We start from the raw sequence: 21,414 nt of genomic DNA, 5'->3' as shown, positions 1-21,414 counted from the left end.
GCAATGGCGATGAAGATGGCGGTGGTGTCGATGGAGATGACTCCGGGGGCAATTCCCCGTCCCGGCGGCGTGCCGGAACAGAGATTCTGTCCCCCGAAACTTGTCTTCGTGATGGCTGCGGCTACGGAACTCTTCGTGGAATATGACTGGATGTTTTAGGGTTTTCACATCTGGGAGCATATATAGGCGAAGGGGCGATGTCGGTGGAGTCCCGAGGTGGGCTCCCCACCTGGCGGCGCGGCCAAGGGGTGGCCCGCGCCCCCCTAGGGTGTGGGCTCCTCGCGGTCCCCCTTCGTCTCTCCTTCGGACTCCGTGAAGCCCCTGGAAAAATAGGAACGTGGCCTTTTGTTTCGTCCAATTCCGAGAATATTTCCTGTGTAGGATTTCTGAAACCAAAAACAGCAGAAAACATGAACTGGCGCTTCGGCATCTTGTTAATAGGTTAGGAAAATGCATCAAAATGATATAAAGTATGAATAAAACATGTAGGTATTGTCATAAAACTAGCATGGAACATAAGAAATTATAGATACGTTGGAGACGTATCAAGCATCCCCAAGCTTAGTTCCTACTCGCCCTCGAGTAGGTAAACAATAACAAGGATAATTTCTTAAGTGACATGCTACCAACATGATCTTGATCAATACTATTGTAAAGCATATGAGATGAATGAAGTGATTCAAAGCAATGGTAAAGATAATGACTAAACAAACTGAATCATATAGCAAAGACTTTTCATGAATAGTACTTTCAAGACAAGCATCAATAAGTCTTGCATAAGAGTTAACTCATAAAGCAATAGATTCTTAATAGAAGGTTTTGAAACAACACAAAGGAAGATATAAGTTTCAGCAGTTTCTTTCAACTTCAACATGTATATCTCATGGATAATTGTCAATACAAAGTAATATGATGAATGCAAATAAGCAAGTATGTGAGAATCAATGCACACAGTTGACACAAGTGTTTGCTTCTAAGATAGAAAGAAGTAGGTAAGCTGACTCAACATAAAGTAAAAGAAAGGCCCTTCGCAGAGGGAAGCAGGGATTACTCATGTGCTAGAGCTTTTTATTTTGAAAACATGGAAACAATTTTGTCAACAATAGTAATAATTCATATGTGTTATGCATAAAACCTCCTATAAGTTGCAAGCCTCATGCATCGAATACCAATAGTGCCCGCACCTTGTCCTAATTAGCTTGGATTTCCATGGATTATCATTGCATTACATATGTTTCAACCAAGTGTCACAAAGGGGTACCTCTATGCCACCTGTACAAAGGTCCAAGGAGATAGATCGCATTTGATTTCTCGTTTTTGATAAATCTCAACTTAAGGACATCCATACCGGGACAACATAGAAAACAGATTATGGACTCCTCTTTAATGCTTTAAGCATTCAACAACAGATAATATACTCATAAGAGATTGAGGATTAATGTCCAAGCTGAAACTTCCACCATGATACATGGCTTTGGTTGGCGGCCCAATGTTTTTCTCTAATAATATGCATACTCAAACCATTTAATCATGATAAATCACCCTTACTTCAGACAAGACGAACATGCATAGCAACTCACATGATATTTAACAAAAGTGTAACAGTTGATGGCGTCCCCAGAAAACATGGTTACCGCTCAACAAGCAACTTATAAGAAATAAGATACATAAGCGACATATTCATCACCACAATAGTTTTTAGGCTACTTTCCCATGAGCTATGTATTGCAAAGACAAGGAATGAAATTTTTAAAGGTAGCACGCATGCAATTTACTTTGGAATGGCAGAAAAATACCACATAGTAGGTAGATATGGTGGACACAAATGGCATGGGTTTTGGCTCAAGGTTTTGGATGCACGAGAAGCATTCCCTCTCAGTACAAGGCTTTGGCTAGCAAGGTTGTTTGAAGCAAACACAAGTATGAACCGAGTACAGACAAAATTTACATAAGAACATATTGCAAGCATTATAAGACTCTACACTTGTCTTCCTTGTTGTTCAAACACTTTTACCGAGAAAATATCTAGACTTTAGAGAGACCAATCATGCAAACCAAATTTCAACAAGCTCTATGGTAGTTCTTCATTAATAGGTTTAAACTACATGATGCAAGAGCTTAAACATGATCTTCTTGAGAACTCAAAACAATTGCCAAGTATCAAATTATTCAAAACCATATACCAATTACCACATGAAGCATTTTCTGTTTCCAACCAAATAGCAATAAATGCAGCAGCTTCTAACTTTAGCCATGAACATTAAAAGTAAAACTAAGAACACAAGTGTTCATATGAAAAAGCGGAGCGTGTCTCTCTCCCACACATGGATTGCTAGGATCCGAATTTATTCAAACATAAACAAAAATAAAATCACACAGACACTCCAAGTAAAGCACATAAGATGTGACGAAATAAAAATATAGTTTCACTAGAAGTGACCTGATAAGTTGTTGATGAATAAGGGGATGCCTTGGGCATCCCCAAGCTTAGATGCTTGAGACTTCTTGAAATATGCAGGGATGAACCACGGGGGCATCCCCAAGCTTAGACTTTTCACTCTCCTTGATCATATTATATCATCCTCCTCTCTTGACCCTTGAAAACTTCTTTCACACCAGACTCAAAACAATCTCATTAGAGGGTTAGTGCATAATAAAAATTCACATGTTCAGCAAGGACACAATCATTCTTAACACTTCTGGACATTACCCAAAGCTACTGAAAGTTAATGGAACAAAGAAATCCATTCAACACAGTAAAAGAGGCAATATGAAATAAAAGGCAGAATCTGTCAAAACAGAACAGTATGTAAAGACGATTTTTTTTGAGGCACTTAACATGCTCAGATGAAGAATCTCAAATTGAATGAAAGTTGCGTACATATCTGAGGAATACGCATGAATTTTGGCATAATTTTTAGAGTCTCCTACAGAGAGATCTACTCAAATTCGTGACAGCTAAATATCTGTTCCTGCGCAGAAATCCAAATCTAGTATCAACTTTACTATCAAAGACTTTACTTGGCACACCAATGCAATAAAATAAAGATAAGGAGAGGTTGCTACAGTAGTAACAACTTCCAAGACACAACAAAACAGTAGCAAAATAAAAATATGGGTTATCTCCCAAGAAGTGCTTTCTTTATAGCCATTAAGATGGGCTCAGTAATTTTAATGATGCACTCACAAGAAATAGGAGTTGAAGCAAAAGAGAGCATCAAAAGAAAATAAGAAACACTTTTAAGTCTAACCCACTTCCTATGAAAAGGAATCTTGTGAATAAACAAGTCATGTAAGCATAATGCAATAAGCATAGGAAGACAAGACAAGCGCAACTTCAAGATTCTCAACATAAAGAGGGGAAACTTAATATTGTTAAGATGCATATAACCATGTTTCCCTCTCTCATAATAACTTTCAGTAGCATCATGAACAAACTCAACAATATAACTATGACATGGAACATTCTTATCATGAGCTACATGCATAAAATTATTACTCTCCACATAAGCATAGTCATTACTATTAATTGTAGTGGGAGCAAATTCAATAAAATACTATCATTATTATTCTCATCACCATAATCATCATATATAGGAGGCATATTGTAATCATAATTAATTTTCTCCTCAATAGTAGGTGGATTGAAAATATGATAGTCATCATTGTAATCATCATATATAGGAGGTAAAGTATCAGCAAAGTAAATTTTCTCCTCCATGCTTGGGGGACTAAAAATATCATGCTCATCAAAACCAGCTTCCCCAAGCTTAGAACTTTCTATATCATTATGGAAAGAAACATGAATAGTTCTAATACTATGGCAATTATTAATATCATCATTTTCAGAATTAGTGTCCTAGAGATCTTCAATATCAAAGGTAGTGTGCTCTTCCAAATCATGATCATTAATATAGATAAAGGGCATAGGAAGATCATTGTACTCAGATTCATTATCATAATAATCATTAGGAGCAACATACTTACGGTTACCTATCGTTATCTCATACACGCGGGGATATGCCGTTACCTCTTTCTTTTTATTCCCTCTCTTCTTCTTCTTCTTCTTCTTCTTCTTCTTCTTCTTTGTTCCCTTCTTCTTCTTCTTTTCTTTCTCCTCGTTCCCTTCTTTAGGAGGGAGAGGCTTGAAGGGAGGCTTCTCCACATAACCTTATTTATTTCCAGAAGCAATAGAAGAAACTTGGGAGGATTCCTCCTTTTCATTAATAAGTTCGAAACACACAGCGGTCCTATCATATTTTGGCAAAGTGTCATCTTCTAAAATATCTTGTATGTAAGTATTTGTGTGGCAATTATCAATGCAATAAGAAAGACACCCATGCAGGACACTATTAATATCAAGAGCACTCATATCCACCAAAGAAGTTTTTCTCAATAACTCTTCACACCCCAAAAATAAAGTAAGTTCATCATGCTGATTAGGAGTGATTTCATCATCACAATACAAATTTGCAGCACTCATAAGGTTCGAATTATCATTGGAGGAGCATTGAAAATTAAAATGACCCACTCTGTGGCAAAGTTCACAAATAAAAGGATAGAGGGCACAAACTTTTTCACCAAGATCATCTAGAACCCTAGACCACTTTCTAGTTTTTTCATTCCTGTGATGGATACAATATTCTTCTTCAATTTTATTCCTTTCACAAGGTCTATGAATTCCACAAAAATTAACATGCTTATAGGAAATAGCATTTTCAGAAGTTTGGGCATGTTTATTGCAATCATTAACAACAATTTCATTTTCCATGCAAGTGTCTTTAAAAGGTTCATGATACATGTACCAATTTTCTTTAGGAACATTAATATGAGAAGCAAAGGCTCTATAACAATCGACCATAATTTTAGGATCAAGACCATATTTAGCACTAAGCTCTTGAAAATCAGCAGTTTGAGCGAAAGACTTAATGCAATCATACTCGTAGTTTATACCCGATTTTTTACCTTTGTCGTTCTCCCAATCTTCAGTATTGCTTTGAATTCTTTCAAGAAGATCCCATCTAGCTGCAACCTCCTTGCTTGTGAAACATCCCTCCAAACAGGCATCTAGATAGTCCTTGTGGTGTCCTGAAAGCCTTGCATAAAAATTATTAATAATAACATTACGGGGGAGCTCATGAAAGGGAGATTTGAGCATTAGTGACTTTAATCTCCCCCATGCTTGGGAAATGCTCTCTCCATCACGAGGACTAAAGTTATAAATATAATTCCTATCAATATGCACTTCATGAGGAGGATAAAATTTAGAATAAAAGAGAGGTACAATTTCCTCCCAACCAATAAAATTTAGAAAATAGCTTGATGTCTACGCACGCTTCTATTCATGTAGACAGTGTTGGGCCTCCAAGAGCAGAGGTTTGTAGAACAGCAGCAAGTTTCCCTTAAGTGAATCACCCAAGGTTTATCGAACTCAGGGAGGTAGAGGTCAAAGATATCCCTCTGCAATTAAGATACAAGAAGTCTCTTGTGTCCCCAACACACCTAATACACTTGTCAGATGTATAGGTGCACTAGTTCGGCGAAGAGATAGTGAAATACAAGTAATATGGATGATTATAAGTAACAATTGCAATCTGAAATAAAAATTGCAGCAAGCAAACATGTAGCAAAACTTGTTGGAAATGGGGTTTCAATGCTTGGAAACAAGGCCTAGGGATCTTACTTTCACTAGTGGACACTCTCAACAATGATCGCATAACTGAATAAATAAATGCTACTTTTAAACACTCTCTTGTTGGATAACAAACGGACAGGGTATTTCTGCACCCGGGTGCATATGCACCCTTTATTTGAAATACATATTAAATATATTTACAAATGTCAAAAAAATATAAATAATAATGCCGCATGTATACCTTGACATGTTACATGCTCACAAAGTTGTCTCAGCAAAAATCAAGATGTTTTGTACCCTGTGCAAAAAAGACAAATTTTTGGTGCTAAAATAGTCTATTTCTCGAGGCATTATTTGTCTTTTTTTACACAGGGTATAAAAATTGTCGGTTTTATGTGAAACTTTACGTGCACACATAGAACATGTCCCTCTACATGCTAAATTTTTTTCCTAAATTTTTTATGTTTTTGAAATATGTTTTATACATACCGGGTGCATATGCACCCGGGATCAGTTTTGGTATTCTGGATAACAAACACCATTCATTGTTTAGGGCTATAAAAGCACACCTCAAGCTGGAGTAAACAAGCTCCACAACTTCATAAAGGAATCACACACGATGCGCACACTGTCACCGTCACACCGTGGAGAGTAAATCCGGAGTTCATATTAAAGTAACCTCTAGAGTGCATAATAGACCGTTGCAATTTAGACCGAGTACTAACATAGCATACACACTTGTCACCAATAGCTATGAAAGGGGGAATAGATCGCATCAATACTATCATAGTAATAGTTAACTTCATAATCCGCAAGAGATTACAATCATAACCTACGACAAGTACTACATGATGCACACACTTGTCACCTTTACATCATGGAGGAGGAATAGACTACTTTAATAACATCACTAGAGTAGCACATAGATTAATAGTGATACAAAGCTCATGATCACATAAAGATCACACCATGGGAGAGAGAGATGAACCACATAGCTACCGGTAGAGCCCTCAGCCTCGGGGAGAACTACTCCCTCCTCATCATGGGAGGCAGCAACGGCGATGAAGATGGCGGTGGTGTCGATGGAGATGACTCCGGGGGCAATTCCCCGTCCCGGCGGCGTGCCGGAACAGAGATTCTGTCCCCCCAAAACTTGTCTTCGCGATGGCGGCGGCTACGGAACTCTTCGTGGAATATGACTGGATGTTTTAGGATTTTCAGATCTGGGAACATATATAGGCGAAGGGGCGATGTCGGTGGAGTCCCGAGGTGGGCTCCCCACCTGGCGGCGCGGCCAAGGGGTGGCCCGCGCCCCCTAGGGTGTGGGCTCCTCGCGGCCCCCCTTCGTCTCTCCTTCGGACTCCGTGAAGCCCCTGGAAAAATAGGAACGTGCCTTTTGTTTCGTCCAATTCCGAGAATATTTCCTGTGTAGGATTTCTGAAACCAAAAACAGCAGAAAACAGGATTGGCGATTCGGCATCTTGTTAATAGGTTAGTACCGGAAAATGCATCAAGATGATATAAAGTATGAATAAAATATGTAGGTATTGTCATAAAACTAGCATGGAACATAAGAAATTATAGATACGTTGGAGACGTATCAGAGGCCGAGGTTCACCGGAATCGGTGATGTTTCTAGCCGGAGACGGAGAAGGAACGGTGAATTCCTGCTCGATTGGTAGCATCACGCTTCGATTCCTTGCACGGGAAGACAGAGGAGAACGAGGCGGATCTGATGGTGTCTTCGGTTCATCGAGGGGCGCCCGGTAGCGGCAAGGCGACGGAGGCCGGCGGCGGTGACTCTCGGTGGTGAAACAGAGAGAAGGAAAAGAGAGGGGAAAAAGGGGCGGCGGCGTGAGGGAAGAAGGTGGGAGATGGAGCTAGGGTTTGCAGATTTGGGGAAGGGGAATAAAAGGGGAGAGGGAGCAGGTGGTGCAGTGGTTGTGGGGGAGACAGCGACGGGAGGACACGCTCCCCTCGTGTTCGCTTTTGGGGAAGAAGACAAGAAGCGTACCGCTTCGCTGGGGGAGAAGGTGGGCCGAAGGAGCTGGGCTGGTAAGGAGGAGGGAAGCCCAAGACGACTTGGTGCGGTGGGGAAAAGAAGAGAAGGAGGTGGGCTGAGCTGGGAGGGAGAAGGCCCAGGGAAAGAGGGGGGTTTTCTGTTTTGTTTTCTTTTTGTTTTAAAATTGTTTTAAACACTTTTGTAAATTAAAAATAAAACAAAACTAGTTTTATTTTGAAATATGAAAATATCTGAAAACATATGTTTTGTTTTGTAGAATTGGTTTGAGGGTTTTGCTTTGAAAGAAAAGACAAGTAGAAGGGTTTATATAGGAACTATATGAGAGGGGACAAACTGAAATAGGGTTTGTGAAAATAGTTTCAGTTTGTAAAACAGGGATGATATGATGCATGATGCCATGATGATGCATAAAAGAAAAGCACAGACAATTCTAATATGGGGTACTACCCTGGGCCGTTACAGTCTCAATGCATCGTATAAGGAAAATCAGGTGTGCAAACTTTAAGTCTTGTATGAGCTCGTTGGGTATGATCATCTTTACTAACGTTTTTAAAAGACGAAAAAGCTTTTCCTCGTTAGGCTAGACCGAGGGCATCCATGCCAACATGGCCACGACAGCAAATAAACTCGACACACCAAAATGAATAATATTCCACGAAGCCGACATTCACGTCATTGTCACCACGCACCACTACGTGGTGCAACCACTTCTACTTCACGACAGATGGACACAAACATAATGATCTTCACAACGGATGCATAAGCCACATCCACATGCATGCAACATATAACTCTGATTTGAAGGTGAGCTTCGAAGGAGAAATACACAAAGCTTGCGCCGATCAGCCCATTGCAACCTAACCGCCGGTGGTGCCACATCGTTATCACCGCCCGAACATCACTATGGCAAATTCAACTCGACAACGACAAAACAAACTAGAGCACATAAAGGCATAAACAAACCGAATAGTCAACTACCAACACCTCGCCGTGACCCAACCCTCGCCTGCCATAATGGTCGTACCCATGCAATTGCCACGTCAATCACCTCTACTCCCGACCATTCTCCTGCCAAACACAACACCATAAACTTCCGGCCTAATTGGAACACGTAAAGGAGAAAAGGTAATATACGACACACTCATCTAGGTTGCCACACAGTCAATGGATCACGACAACGCCCGATCTCATATCTTCGGTTTTCACCCGAGACAAAAGAAAAAAATAGAGAGAGGCAATGGCTCATGAGCTAAGATGCTCGTGAGATGCTTGTGAGTTTTTGACGTGCGTCCTAGTCGTGGGAAAAGAAAAAATAGAGAAATTGGGAACATGCGAGCCACTTGGGTTGGGATGGGAACGTGCCCAAGTTGACGACCGAACCAGCCAAGTCTTCTTCTCCTACCCACACCAGCGCTCATTCGCATCGCCACCTTCCTCCCTTCCTCCCCATCCCAACCCGACTCACTCGCAGCCAATGGCGGACCAGCTCACCGACGACCAGATCGCTGAGTTCAAGGAGGCCTTCAGCCTCTTCGACAAGGATGGGGACGGTATTCCTTCCTTCCCTCTCTTTCTCATCTTGCTAGGCCAAGAGATCGTGCGATCTGTTTGCTTCGTCACTTTTGGTCAACGATCGACCAGGAAATGTCTGTGGATCCGTTCCTGGTAGGGGGATCTTGATTCCTGGTCGCCGGCCTGCTGAATCCCCATCTGTTGCGATTTATCTTGAGATCTGTTTGGAGCAGCCGCTATTGGATCTCTGAAAGTGGCGTAGCTCTTTTAGTAGTAAGCGATAACTGATGGCGTGATCCGTCATCAGTTGGTATCAACGATCTGCCTTGTTCGGATTCTTTACAGGTCGTGATTTTCGTCGCCCTTGAGTCCCAGTATCCTATTTCTTCAATTGGATATTAGTAACTCTAATTTCTTGTAGTAGCAACTGCTAGGCGGATCAATATTAAGATCTTAGATGGCAAAAGAGCTAAAACCGCACGCCGTGGACTCTAGGCTCACTCCCGTTATTTTGCTATAAGTTCACTCTTGGATGATATCATGATAGTCCTATCCAAACAGTGTTTCTCTATGCTTAGAGGTCACACAACATCCAGTCATTAATTGTAGTCTTGCTGTTTCAGTGTTAGAGCCTTAGGCATGCGTGGGACTGTTTGATAACTTGTCGGAGAGCTACCCCTGGCGAAGCTAGAATATCCCATCATTGGGTTCACCATACTGTAGAACGACTATGGACGCGTTCAAACTTAGCAATCTGCAGCAAATTATCAGCCATCATAGAGGGGTTAGCACAATTTCATTGGGTTCAGCTGAACCCAATGTCTATGTGCTGGCTCCGCCACTGAGCGCTACTAACTAGATAGTAGGGTTAAGAGCAGTGGCGGAGCATGCAGCAATTCTAAGACTGGGCCGGTCAGCAAAATAGGTTTAAGCAATGCACATGGTAACATTTTTTTATTGGTGGGCCAGAATAATACCAGTGATACCCAAATGGTAGGGTGGGCCACGGCCCAGGTTGGTCAACCTGTAGCGCCGCCACTGGTTAAGAGGGTAAATCAGGATAAGTGCTAATGAAGGTTGTGCTGAATCTATTGGCGGCAAAACTGGGTGCTGCGTCACATGCCTTTTTTTGATGTACATAGATTCGTCATCACTGAAGGCTACAATAAGGAGGACTAACATTGATTGAGAAATTGAATAAAGCTCTCACTTAGTTGCTTACCTACCATGACCTGCCACACAGTTTTTTTTTTTCTTGTAGTCTTCAAACAATCCCTGAAGATTTAATGAATGGTAGTCGCAATGAGTACAACATAGGTGGAGGATATTGGTACCTACATTACTTTATGCCTAATGTTTGTTTTCTATCAAGCTATTCAAAGATATTTTTCCTTGTATTATCCGTAATCAGGGTTTGGCCTGACAGTTGTAGAAAGTATTCACTCCGTTCCAAATTAGTTTCCACATCTTTGGTTAGATTTGGTCTAGGTACACATGTATCTAGAGTCTAGACGTGTTTCAGTGTGTAGGTTCGCTCATTTTGGAAAACGCAAAGGACCTTTGCGCTTCATATCATTGAAAAGATAGAGTTTTGGTTACAAGTAAAACTGAAGCTGAAAATAAAAGCGTCAACATGATAGTTTAGCACCACACATCATATAAATAACATATAACAAGTGGTAGTTCTGTGGAGGATGCCCACTTCAATCAATTCAATTGCCATGGTATGCTAGTTGCTCTTGATTTTAAGTTGAAAGAAGACAAAGCGACAATTTACCCAACAGCTGTTGGAATATCTTGAGTTATTGTGGGTCACATTGTTAGCTAGATGGAAGTAGAGCATCAGTTTTTTTATTAAAAAAATTAGTGCTCATAAGTGAAGAATCGTGACCACATAAGAGTACTTTCAAGAAGAAATCCAACTGTATCACTTTTGTGTGGCAAAACTATGCGTTGTTGGAAATATTCTGGGTAACAGAATACAGTTTGTAGTTTCACTATGGAATTGTTCTATAAAAAATTATGGAGGTATAATTACTAATTTGATAGCCATCACGGAATGTGTGTCCGTTTTACCAGATACAAGTTTGTTACTAGTGATTGCAAGTTAGGTTCGATTTTGGTCTTGTACAGTTGTTCTTTTTGTTTTATCTGTTCATATAGAATTACAGACAGACACAAATTGATGATCTTGACCATACATAGTGATACCTAAGAGCTGAACAAGTCCTGGAGTTGAATAACATAGATTGTGTTCTTTCCAGGTTGCATTACCACTAAGGAGCTGGGAACTGTCATGCGTTCACTGGGACAGAATCCAACCGAGGCAGAGCTTCAAGACATGATCAATGAGGTTGATGCCGACGGCAATGGAACAATTGATTTCCCTGAATTCCTCAACCTTATGGCCCGCAAGATGAAAGACACTGATTCTGAGGAAGAGCTCAAGGAGGCATTCCGTGTGTTCGATAAGGATCAAAATGGTTTCATCTCTGCTGCTGAACTGCGTCATGTCATGACCAACCTGGGTGAGAAGTTGACTGATGAGGAGGTTGACGAGATGGTCCGTGAGGCTGATGTTGATGGTGATGGCCAGATCAACTACGACGAATTTGTTAAGGTCATGATGGCCAAGTAAGTTGCATTACCATCTGAGGCAAGCTTCAGTAATCAGACCAAAATATTTTCCATCCGGTTGCCATGGGATGGCTATAGTATTGAACAGAAAACAATATAACACTGCCAGCCTTATGTGGTGTCGTATTCTGTAGCCAATGTTTGTTTGCGTTGAAGGTTTTATAGGTCCTGCTTTGGTCTTCCTCTTTACTGTCTGTTCGGTTATTTATGTTTGTTTCGTTTGAACGTTTCAAGAGTGTAGCAGCAATGTGTTGATGAATAACTCAATTTTATTGTTCCATAATTTCATTGTATGTATGTCGGATGACAAATATATCTTGCATCTTTCATGGTAATTAGTGATGAAAGTAATGTTTTTGATTCCCTGGGAGTATCTATCCGTCTTGAAAAGATGATCACCTAAATGTGTGGCTAGGTTTCTTTGGCTCGTCAATGTTATGCAAATTGAATTATCCGGGCAAACTCTCTACTTGGAGCATAGCAAAAGGACTTTTCTTTTTCTTATGCAAGTATGCAACCCACACTATTCTCACTGGTCTAGATAAGTAATATTCCATGATTTCCATAGCATCTCCATACAGCTTCTAATGTTTCCTTTAAGAACTGACCACCATATCATCGGGACATGTCCTAAGTACCTATATAAAAGCCGAACGGATTTTGCTGAGCTCTCAGCCCTTTGGGACACTGTTCACAAGCACATGAAAAGTCACTTTTCTTTGGCTTTTTCTTTTTTAATTCCGAATTTAAAGCAATTTAATTACCCACCAGTAATTCCTTACGTGAGGATAATTTTTCAGCAACAATTCTAATTTATTTTTTAAACTATATCTTAGTGGTTTTTCGCGATGCCCTAACTACTTATATTTTATTTTAAAAAGTTTTACAGTAAAAACTTCAACATGAACAGTAATTTGTCTCGATGTCAACTATGAAATAAGCAGTCAACTACATGATAATAATTCTTTGAGGTGGTATCTTTCTGCAATGGTATTTCTCAACGGACACGCACGTGGTATTTTTTACACGAATCTTCAACCTCAGCTATAGTTTTGAACAGTAAATATCTGTGAGTATTCTTCATCGGTGCATAATTCTTCAGCGGTAATTTCAAAAAAAAATCTAACAATTGCCACCTCTTATACCTGGGAAAATTCATTGTGTTCTTCTATGGTACCATCACTGTTCACACCAACATGAACAGTACCACTTCTTTTAGCTTTATTTTTAACTTCTTTCAAATTTCTGAATTCATCAGTAATTTTGCCAGTAATTTTTCATTGGAACATAAGTTTCTAGAGGTAATTTTAATTTTTCACGTTAACTACTTCGCAGTAGTTTCTCGTGAGGTGGTAACTGCTTACATTTTCCTTGAAAGCAATTTCCCGGTACAAAACTTGAACATCAACAGTAATTTGCCGATGTCAACTATGAATCGCTCCGTTAACTATCTAATAGTATTTTTTCTTCCACGACACATATTTCTGTGATGGTAATTTCTTAATGTCATGCAAGCGTGGTAACTTCTACACGATTTTTTTTATCTCAACCCTAGTTCTGGATAGTAATTACTGGTCAATAATTATTCGTATGTCACATCTTTCAAGCAGTGCTGCTATCCTCTCTCTGGGCACTGCCACGAAAATACAACTTCTAATAGCGAAGTTTATTATTAAGATGTTTCAAACAAGTGATTTTTATACTTTTATCCTTCATGTCTTTCTCCAAAAGAGTAGTTTGGCCCTTCCACTTCTTCTTCCTGCCACTAAGATCCCTATTCAGAAAGAGTATCTTGCTCGTGCTTTCTTCGTGAGGAAATTTCTTTACTTTTTCAAACTATACCTATGAGCGCTGAAAAAGAATTATGAACTATGATGCTACTGCTTTTTTCGTTTCTTGATTAGTATTTTCACATACACACTTTTGCAGTACTTTAGATGATTCATAAATTGTACTACCTCTATTTTAAGGAATAAGGCGCACGCGTATTTCAAGATGAACTTTGACCATAAAAATTGAGCAACACAATTTTGATTATATTATATGTAATTAGTATCGTTAGATTCGTATTGAAAAGAACTTTTCAATGATATTAATTTCATACAAACAATGTTTATCTATTTGAAGTAATTCTTGGTCAAATAAAAAACACGTAAAACGAGGGCACCTTATTCCTTATTCCTTGAAACGGAGGTAGTAGTGCTTTAAAATACTATAACAAACAGTTTAATAGCCAAGGGTGCAGCCTGCCGCCTCGGTAAACTTCCTAGTGTTCATAAAAATAAGGTGAACAAGGGTGCAGCCTGCCGCCTCGGTAAACTTCCTAGTGTTCATAAAAATAAGGTGAACACGATTGTGTTCGATGTGTACCATTCATTATTTTATATTACTACAAAGATTGCTTTTCTTTTTGCGAGAAAAGGAGATAACATTAAAACGGCTAAATTACAGAAAGGTCCACACAGAAAAAGAAATTACAACCAAACCCTGCTGCAACCCGACTACGTCGGCGCCGTGGATGATCCGGTGGCGCGCCGTTCACCGCTGCTCGTTGACGCCTTGGATCGAAGCAGCCTGATACGTCTCCGACGTATCGATAATTTCTTATGTTCTATGCCATATTGTTGATGATACCTACATGTTTTATGCACACTTTATGTCATATTCGTGCATTTTCTGGAACTAACCTATTAACAAGATGCCGAAGTGCCAGTTCCTGTTTTCTCGCTGTTTTTGGTTTCAGAAATCATAGTAACGAAATATTCTCGGAATTGAACGAAACAAAGACCCGGGGGCCTATTTTTCCACGGAGCTTCCGGAAGACCGAAGAACATACGAAGTGGGGCCACGAGGTGGCGACACCACGTGGCGGCGCGGCCCGGGGGGCCCGCGCCGCCCTATGGTGTGGCCCCCTCGTCCGGCCCCCGACTCTGCCCTTCCGCCTACTTAAAGCCTCCGTCGCGAAACCCACGATGCGAAAAACCACGATACGGAAAACCTTTCGGAGACGCCGCCGCCGCCGATCCCATCTCGGGGGATTACGGGAGATCTCCTCCGGCACCCTGCCGGAGAGGGGATTTATCTCCCGGAGGACTCTACACCGCCATGGTCGCCTCCGGAGTGATGAGTGAGTAGTTCACCCCTGGACCATGGGTCCATAGCAGTAGCTAGATGGTTGTCTTCTCCTCATTGTGCTTCATTGTCGGATCTTGTGAGCTGCCTAACATGATCAAGATCATCTATCTGTAATTCTATATGTTGTGTTTGTCGGGATCCGATGGATAGAGAATACCATGTCATGTTAATTATCAAGTTATTACATATGTGTTGTTTATGATCTTGCATGCTCTCCGTTACTAGTAGAGACTCGGCCAAGTTTTTACTTTTAACTCCAAGAGGGAGTATTTATGCTCGATAGTGGGTTCATGCCCGCATTGACACCGGGACGATGTGACGAAAGTTCTAAGGTTGTGTTGTGCTTGTTGCCACTAGGGATAAAACATTGGCGCTATGTCCGAGGATGTAGTTGTTGATTACATTACGCACCATACTTAATGCAATTGTCTGTTGCTTTGCAACTTAATACTGGAGGGGTTCGGACGATAACTCTGAAGGTGGACTTTTTAGGCATAGATGCGAGTTGGATGGCGGTCTATGTACTTTGTCGTAATGCCCAATTAAATCTCACTATACTTATCATGTCATGTATGTGCATTGTTATGCCCTCTCTATTTGTCAATTGCCCGACCGTAATTTGTTCACCCAACATGCTTTTATCTAATGGGAGAGACACCTCTAGTGAGCTGTGGACCCCGGTCCATTCTTTTAATACTTGAAATACAAATCTGCTGCAATACTTGTTTTACTATTTTTCTCTCGCAAACAATCATCTTCCACACAATACGGTTAATCCTTTGTTACAGCAAGCCGGTGAGATTGACAACCTCACTTGTTTCGTTGGGGCAAAGTACTTTGGTTGTGTTGTGCGGGTTCCACGTTGGCGCCGGAATCTCCGGTGTTGCGCCGCACTACATCCCGCCGCCATCAACCTTCAACGTGCTTCTTGGCTCCTCCTGGTTCGATAAACCTTGGTTTCTTTCCGAGGGAAAACTTGCTGCTGTGCGCATCATACCTTCCTCTTGGGGTTGCCCAACGAACGTGTGAAATACACGCCATCAAGCACATTTTACGGCGTCGTTGCCGGGGAGATCAAGACACGCTGCAAGGGGAGTCTCCACTTCTCAATCTCTTTACTTTGTTTTTGTCTTGCTTTATTTTATTTACTACTTTGTTTGCTGCATATTATCAAAACACAAAAAAATTAGTTGCGAGCTTTACTTTATTTACTGTCTTGTTTGCTATATCAAAAACACAAAAAAAATTAGTTTACTTGCATTTACTTTATCTAGTTTGCTTTATTTACTATTGCTAAAATGGCCAACCCTGAAAATACTAAGTTGTGTGACTTCACTAGCACAAATAATAATGATTTCTTATGCACACCTATTGCTCCACCTGCTACTACGGCAGAATTCTTTGAAATTAAACCCGCTTTCTTGAATCTTGTTATGCGAGAGCAATTTTCCGGTGTTAGTTCCGATGATGCTGCTGCCCATCTCAATAATTTTGTTGAACTATGTGAAATGCAAAAATATAAAGATGTAGATGGTGACATTATAAAATTAAAATTGTTCCCTTTCTCATTAAGAGGAAGAGCTAAAGATTGGTTGCTATCTCTCGCCTAAGAATAGTATTGATTCCTGGACTAAATGCAAGGATGCTTTTATTGGTAGATATTATCCCCCTGCTAAAATTATATCTTTGAGGAGTAGCATAATGAATTTTAAACAATTGGATAATGAACATGTTGCTCAAGCTTGGGAAAGAATGAAATCTCTGGTTAAAAATTGCCCAACCCATGGACTGACTACTTGGATGATCATCCAAACCTTCTATGCAGGACTGAATTTTTCTTCGCGGAATTTATTGGATTCAGCTGCTGGAGGTACCTTTATGTCCATCACTCTTGGTGAAGCAACAAAGCTCCTTGATAATATGATGATTAATTACTCTGAATGGCACACGGAAAGAGCTCCACAAGGTAAGAAGGTAAATTCTGTTGAAGAATCCTCTTCCTTGAATGATAAGGTTGATGCTATTATGTCTATGCTTGCGAATGATAGGACTAATGTTGATCCTAATAATGTTCCATTAGCTTCATTGGTTGCTCAAGAAGAACATGTTGATGTAAACTTCATTAAAAATAGTAATTTCAACAACAATGCTTATCGGAACAATTCTAGTAATAACTATAGGCCATATCCTTATAATAATGGTAACGGTTATGCTAATTCTTATGGGAATTCTTACAACAATAATAGGAATACACCCCCTGGACTTGAAGCCATGCTTAAAGAATTTATTAGCACACAAACTGCTTTTAACAAATCTGTTGAGGAAAAGCTCAATAAAATTGATATTCTTGTTTCTAGAGTTGATAGTCTTGCCTCTGATGTTGATCTTTTGAAATCGAAAGTTATGCCTAATAGGGATATTGAAAATAAAATTGTTACTACAGCAAATGCCATCCAAGTTAGAATTAATGAGAATATAAGATTAATGGCTGAACTGCGTGCTAGGTGGGATAGAGAAGAAAATGAAAAACTAGCTAAAAAGAAAAATGTAGCTAAAGTTTGGACTATTACCACCACTAGCAATGCTAATTCTTCATATGTTGCTGCACCTCCTAGTATCAATGGTGAAATAATTGGTGTTGGCAATGCTTCTACTCCTAGTGCAAAGCGCGCAAAATTACCTGAAACTGCTAAAACTGCTGAAACTGCCTGTGATAAAACTGCTGAAATTTTTTCCAACCTTGGGGATGATAATCCCATTGCTTTAGATTGTAATGATTTAGATTTTGATGATTGCCACATCTCTGAAGTTATAAAGTTCTTGCAAAAACTTGCTAAAAGTCCCAATGCTAGCGCTATAAATTTGGCTTTCACAAAACATATTACAAATGCTCTCATAAAAGCTAGAGAAGAAAAACTAAAACTTGAAACTTCTATTCCTAGAAAGCTAGAGGATGGTTGGGAGCCCATCATTAAGATGAGAGTTAAAGATTTTGATTGTAATGCTTTATGTGATCTTGGTGCAAGTATTTCGTTATGCCTAAAAAAGTCTATGATATGCTTGACTTGCCACCATTGAAAAACTGTTATCTGGATGTTAATCTCGCCGATAATGCTAAAAAGAAACCTTTGGGGAAAGTTGATAATGTTCATATTATGGTTAACAATAACCTTGTCCCCGTTGATTTTGTTGTCTTGGATATTGAATGCAATGCATCTTGCCCCATTATATTGGGAAGACCTTTTCTTCGAACCGTTGGTGCTACTATTGATATGAAGGAAGGTAATATTAAATATCAATTTCCTCTCAAGAAAGGTATGGAACACTTCCCTAGAAAGAGAATGAAGTTACCTTATGATTCTATCATTAGAACAAATTATGATGTTGATGTTTCATCTCTCGATGTTACTTGAGATACACTTTCTGCGCCTAGCTGAAAGGCGTTAAAGAAAAGCGCTTATGGGAGACAACCCATGTTTTTACTCCAGTATTTTTGTTTTATATTTGTGTCTTGGAAGTTGTTTACTACTGTAGCAACCTCTCCTTATCTTAGTTTTAAGTTTTGTTGTGCCAAGTAAAGTCTTTGATAGAAAAGTAAGTACTAGATTTGGATTACTGCGCAGTTCCAGATTTCTTTGCTATCACGAATCTGGGTCTATATCCCTGTAGGTAGCTCAGAAAATTAAGCCAATTTACGAGCATGATCCTCAGATATGTACGCAACTTTCATTCAATTTGAGCATTTTCGTTTGAGCAAGTCTGGTGGCCTAATAAAATCCATCTTTACGGATCTGTTCTGTTTTGACAGATTCTGTCTTTTATTTCGCATTGCCTCTTTTGCTATGTTGGATGAATTTCTTTGATCCATTAATGTCCAGTAGCTTTATGCAATGTCCAGAAGTGTTAAGAATGATTGTGTCACCTCTGAACATGTGAATTTTTATTATGCATTAACCATCTAATGAGTTGTTTCGAGTTTGGTGTGGAGGAAGTTTTCAAGGATCAAGAGAGGAGTATGATGCAATATGATCAAGGAGAGTGAAAGCTCTAAGCTTGGGGATGCCCCGGTGGTTCACCCCTGCATATTATAAGAAGACTCAAGCGTCTAAGCTTGGGTATGCCCAAGGCATCCCCTTCTTCATCGACAACATTATCAGGTTCCTCCCCTGAAACTATATTTTTATTCCGTCACATCTTATGCACTTTGCTTGGAGCGTCGGTTTGTTTTTGTTTTTGTTTTGTTTGAATAAAATGGATCCTTGCATTCACTTTATGGGAGAGAGACACGCTCCTCTGTAGCATATGGACAAATATGTCCTTAGGCTCTACTCATAGTATTCATGGCGAAGTTTCTTCTTCGTTAAATTGTTATATGGTTGGAATTGGAAAATGATACATGTAGTAAAATGCTATAATGTCTTGGATAATGTGATACTTGGCAATTGTTGTGCTCATGTTTAAGCTCTTGCATCATATACTTTGCACCCATTAATGAAGAAATACTTAGAGCTTGCTAATTTGGTTTGCATATTTGGTTTCTCTAGAGTCTAGATAACATCTAGTATTGAGTTTTGAACAACAAGGAAGACGGTATGGAGTCTTATAATGTTTACCATATGTCTTTTATGTGAGTTTTGCTGTACCGTTCATCCTTGTGTTTGTTTCAAATAACCTTGCTAGCCTAAACCTTTTATCGAGAGGGAATACTTCTCATGCATCCAAATACTTGAGCCAACCACTATGCCATTTGTGTCCACCATACCTACCTACTACATGGTATTTATCCGCCATTCCAAAGTAAATTGCTTGAGTGCTACCTTTAAAATTCCATCATTCACCTTTGCAATATATAGCTCATGGGACAAATAGCTTAAAAACTATTGTGGTATTGAATATGTACTTATGCATTTTATCTCTTATTAAGTTGCTTGTTGTGCGATAACCATGCTTCTGGGGACGCCATCAACTATTCTTTGTTGAATATCATGTGAGTTGCTATGCATGTCCGTCTTGTCTGAAGTAAGAGAGATCTACCACCCTTATGGTTGGAGCATGCATGTTGTTAGAGAAGAACTTTGGGCCGCTAACTAAAGCCATGAATCATGGTGGAAGTTTCAGTTTGGACACATATCCTCAATCTCATATGAGAATAATAATTGTTGCCACATGCTTATGCATTAAAGAGGAGTCCATTATCTCGTTGTCCATGTTGTCCCGGTATGGATGTCTAAGTTGAGAATAATCAAAAGCGAGAAATCCAAAATGCGAGCTTTCTCCTTAGACCTTTGTACAGGTGGCATGGAGGTACCCCATTGTGACACTTGGTTAAAACATGTGCATTGCAAAGATCCGGTAGTCCAAGCTAATTAGGACAAGGTGCGGGCACTATTAGTATACTATGCATGAGACTTGCAACTTGTAAGATATAATGTACATAACTCATATGCTTTATTACTACCGTTGACAAAATTGTTTCATGTTTTCAAAATAAAAGCTCTAGCACAAATATAACAATCGATACTTTCCTCTTTGAAGGACCATTCTTTTTACTTTTATGTTGAGTCAGTTCACCTATCTCTCTCCACCTCAAGAAGCAAACACTTGTGTGAACTGTGCATTGATTCTTACATACTTGCATATTGTACTTGTTATATTACTCTATGTTGAAAATTATCCATGAGATATACATGTTACAAGTTGAAAGCAACCGCTGAAACTTAATCTTCCTTTGTGTTGCTTCAATACCTTTACTTTGATTTATTGCTTTATGAGTTAACTCTTATGCAAGACTTATTAATACTTGTTTTGAAGTACTATTCATGAAAAGTCTTTGCTTTATGATTCACTTGTTTACTCATGTCATTACCATTGTTTTGATCGCTGCATCCACTACATATGTTTACAAATAGTATGATCAAGGTTATGATGGCATATCACTTCAGAAATTATCTTTGTTATCGTTTTACCTGCTCGGGACGAGCAGTACTAAGCTTGGGGATGCTTGATACGTCTCCGACATATCGATAATTTCTTATGTTCTATGCCATATTGTTGATGATACCTACATGTTTTATGCACACTTTATGTCATATTCGTGCATTTTCTGGAACTAACCTATTAACAAGATGCCGAAGTGCCAGTTCCTGTTTTCTGCTGTTTTTGGTTTCGAAATCCTAGTAACGAAATATTCTCGGAATTGGACGAAACAAAGACCCAGGGGCCTATTTTTCCACGGAGCTTCCGGAAGACCGAAGAACATACGAAGTGGGGCCACGAGGTGGCGACACCACGTGGCGGCGCGGCCCGTGGGGGCCCGCGCCGCCCTATGGTGTGGCCCCCTCGTCCGGCCCCCGACTCGCCCTTCCGCCTACTTAAAGCCTCCGTCGCGAAACCCCTGATGCGAAAACCCACGATACGGAAAACCTTCCGCAGACGCCGCCGCCGCCGATCCCATCTCGGGGGATTCTGGAGA

General features: G+C 39.9%; 1 protein-coding gene across 1 annotated transcript; it reads left to right on the top strand.

The window, feature by feature from the left end:
* The first annotated feature begins 9,048 nt into the window (after nt 1-9,048).
* Nucleotides 9,049-12,090, top strand: LOC124665128 (calmodulin-3). Its single transcript, XM_047202528.1, has 2 exons — nt 9,049-9,208; nt 11,435-12,090. The coding sequence occupies exons 1-2, from the start codon at nt 9,133-9,135 to the stop codon at nt 11,806-11,808; spliced, it is 450 nt and encodes a 149-aa protein (XP_047058484.1). The 5' UTR covers nt 9,049-9,132; the 3' UTR covers nt 11,809-12,090.
* Nucleotides 12,091-21,414: the final 9,324 nt, after the last annotated feature.

This window comes from Lolium rigidum, chromosome 6 (assembly GCF_022539505.1).
Source record: "Lolium rigidum isolate FL_2022 chromosome 6, APGP_CSIRO_Lrig_0.1, whole genome shotgun sequence".
NCBI lineage: Eukaryota > Viridiplantae > Streptophyta > Magnoliopsida > Poales > Poaceae > Lolium > Lolium rigidum.
The sequence above is the reverse complement of the archived record's forward strand: the minus strand, read 5'-3'. Positions and strand labels throughout refer to the sequence as shown.

Coding starts and splice junctions, on each gene's coding strand:
- LOC124665128 (XM_047202528.1), top strand. CDS start 9,133: ATGGCGGACCAGCTCACCGACGACCAGATCGCTGAGTTCAAGGAGGCC. Junction 9,209..11,434: donor CTTCGACAAGGATGGGGACG/GTATTCCTTCCT, acceptor TGTTCTTTCCAG/GTTGCATTACCACTAAGGAG.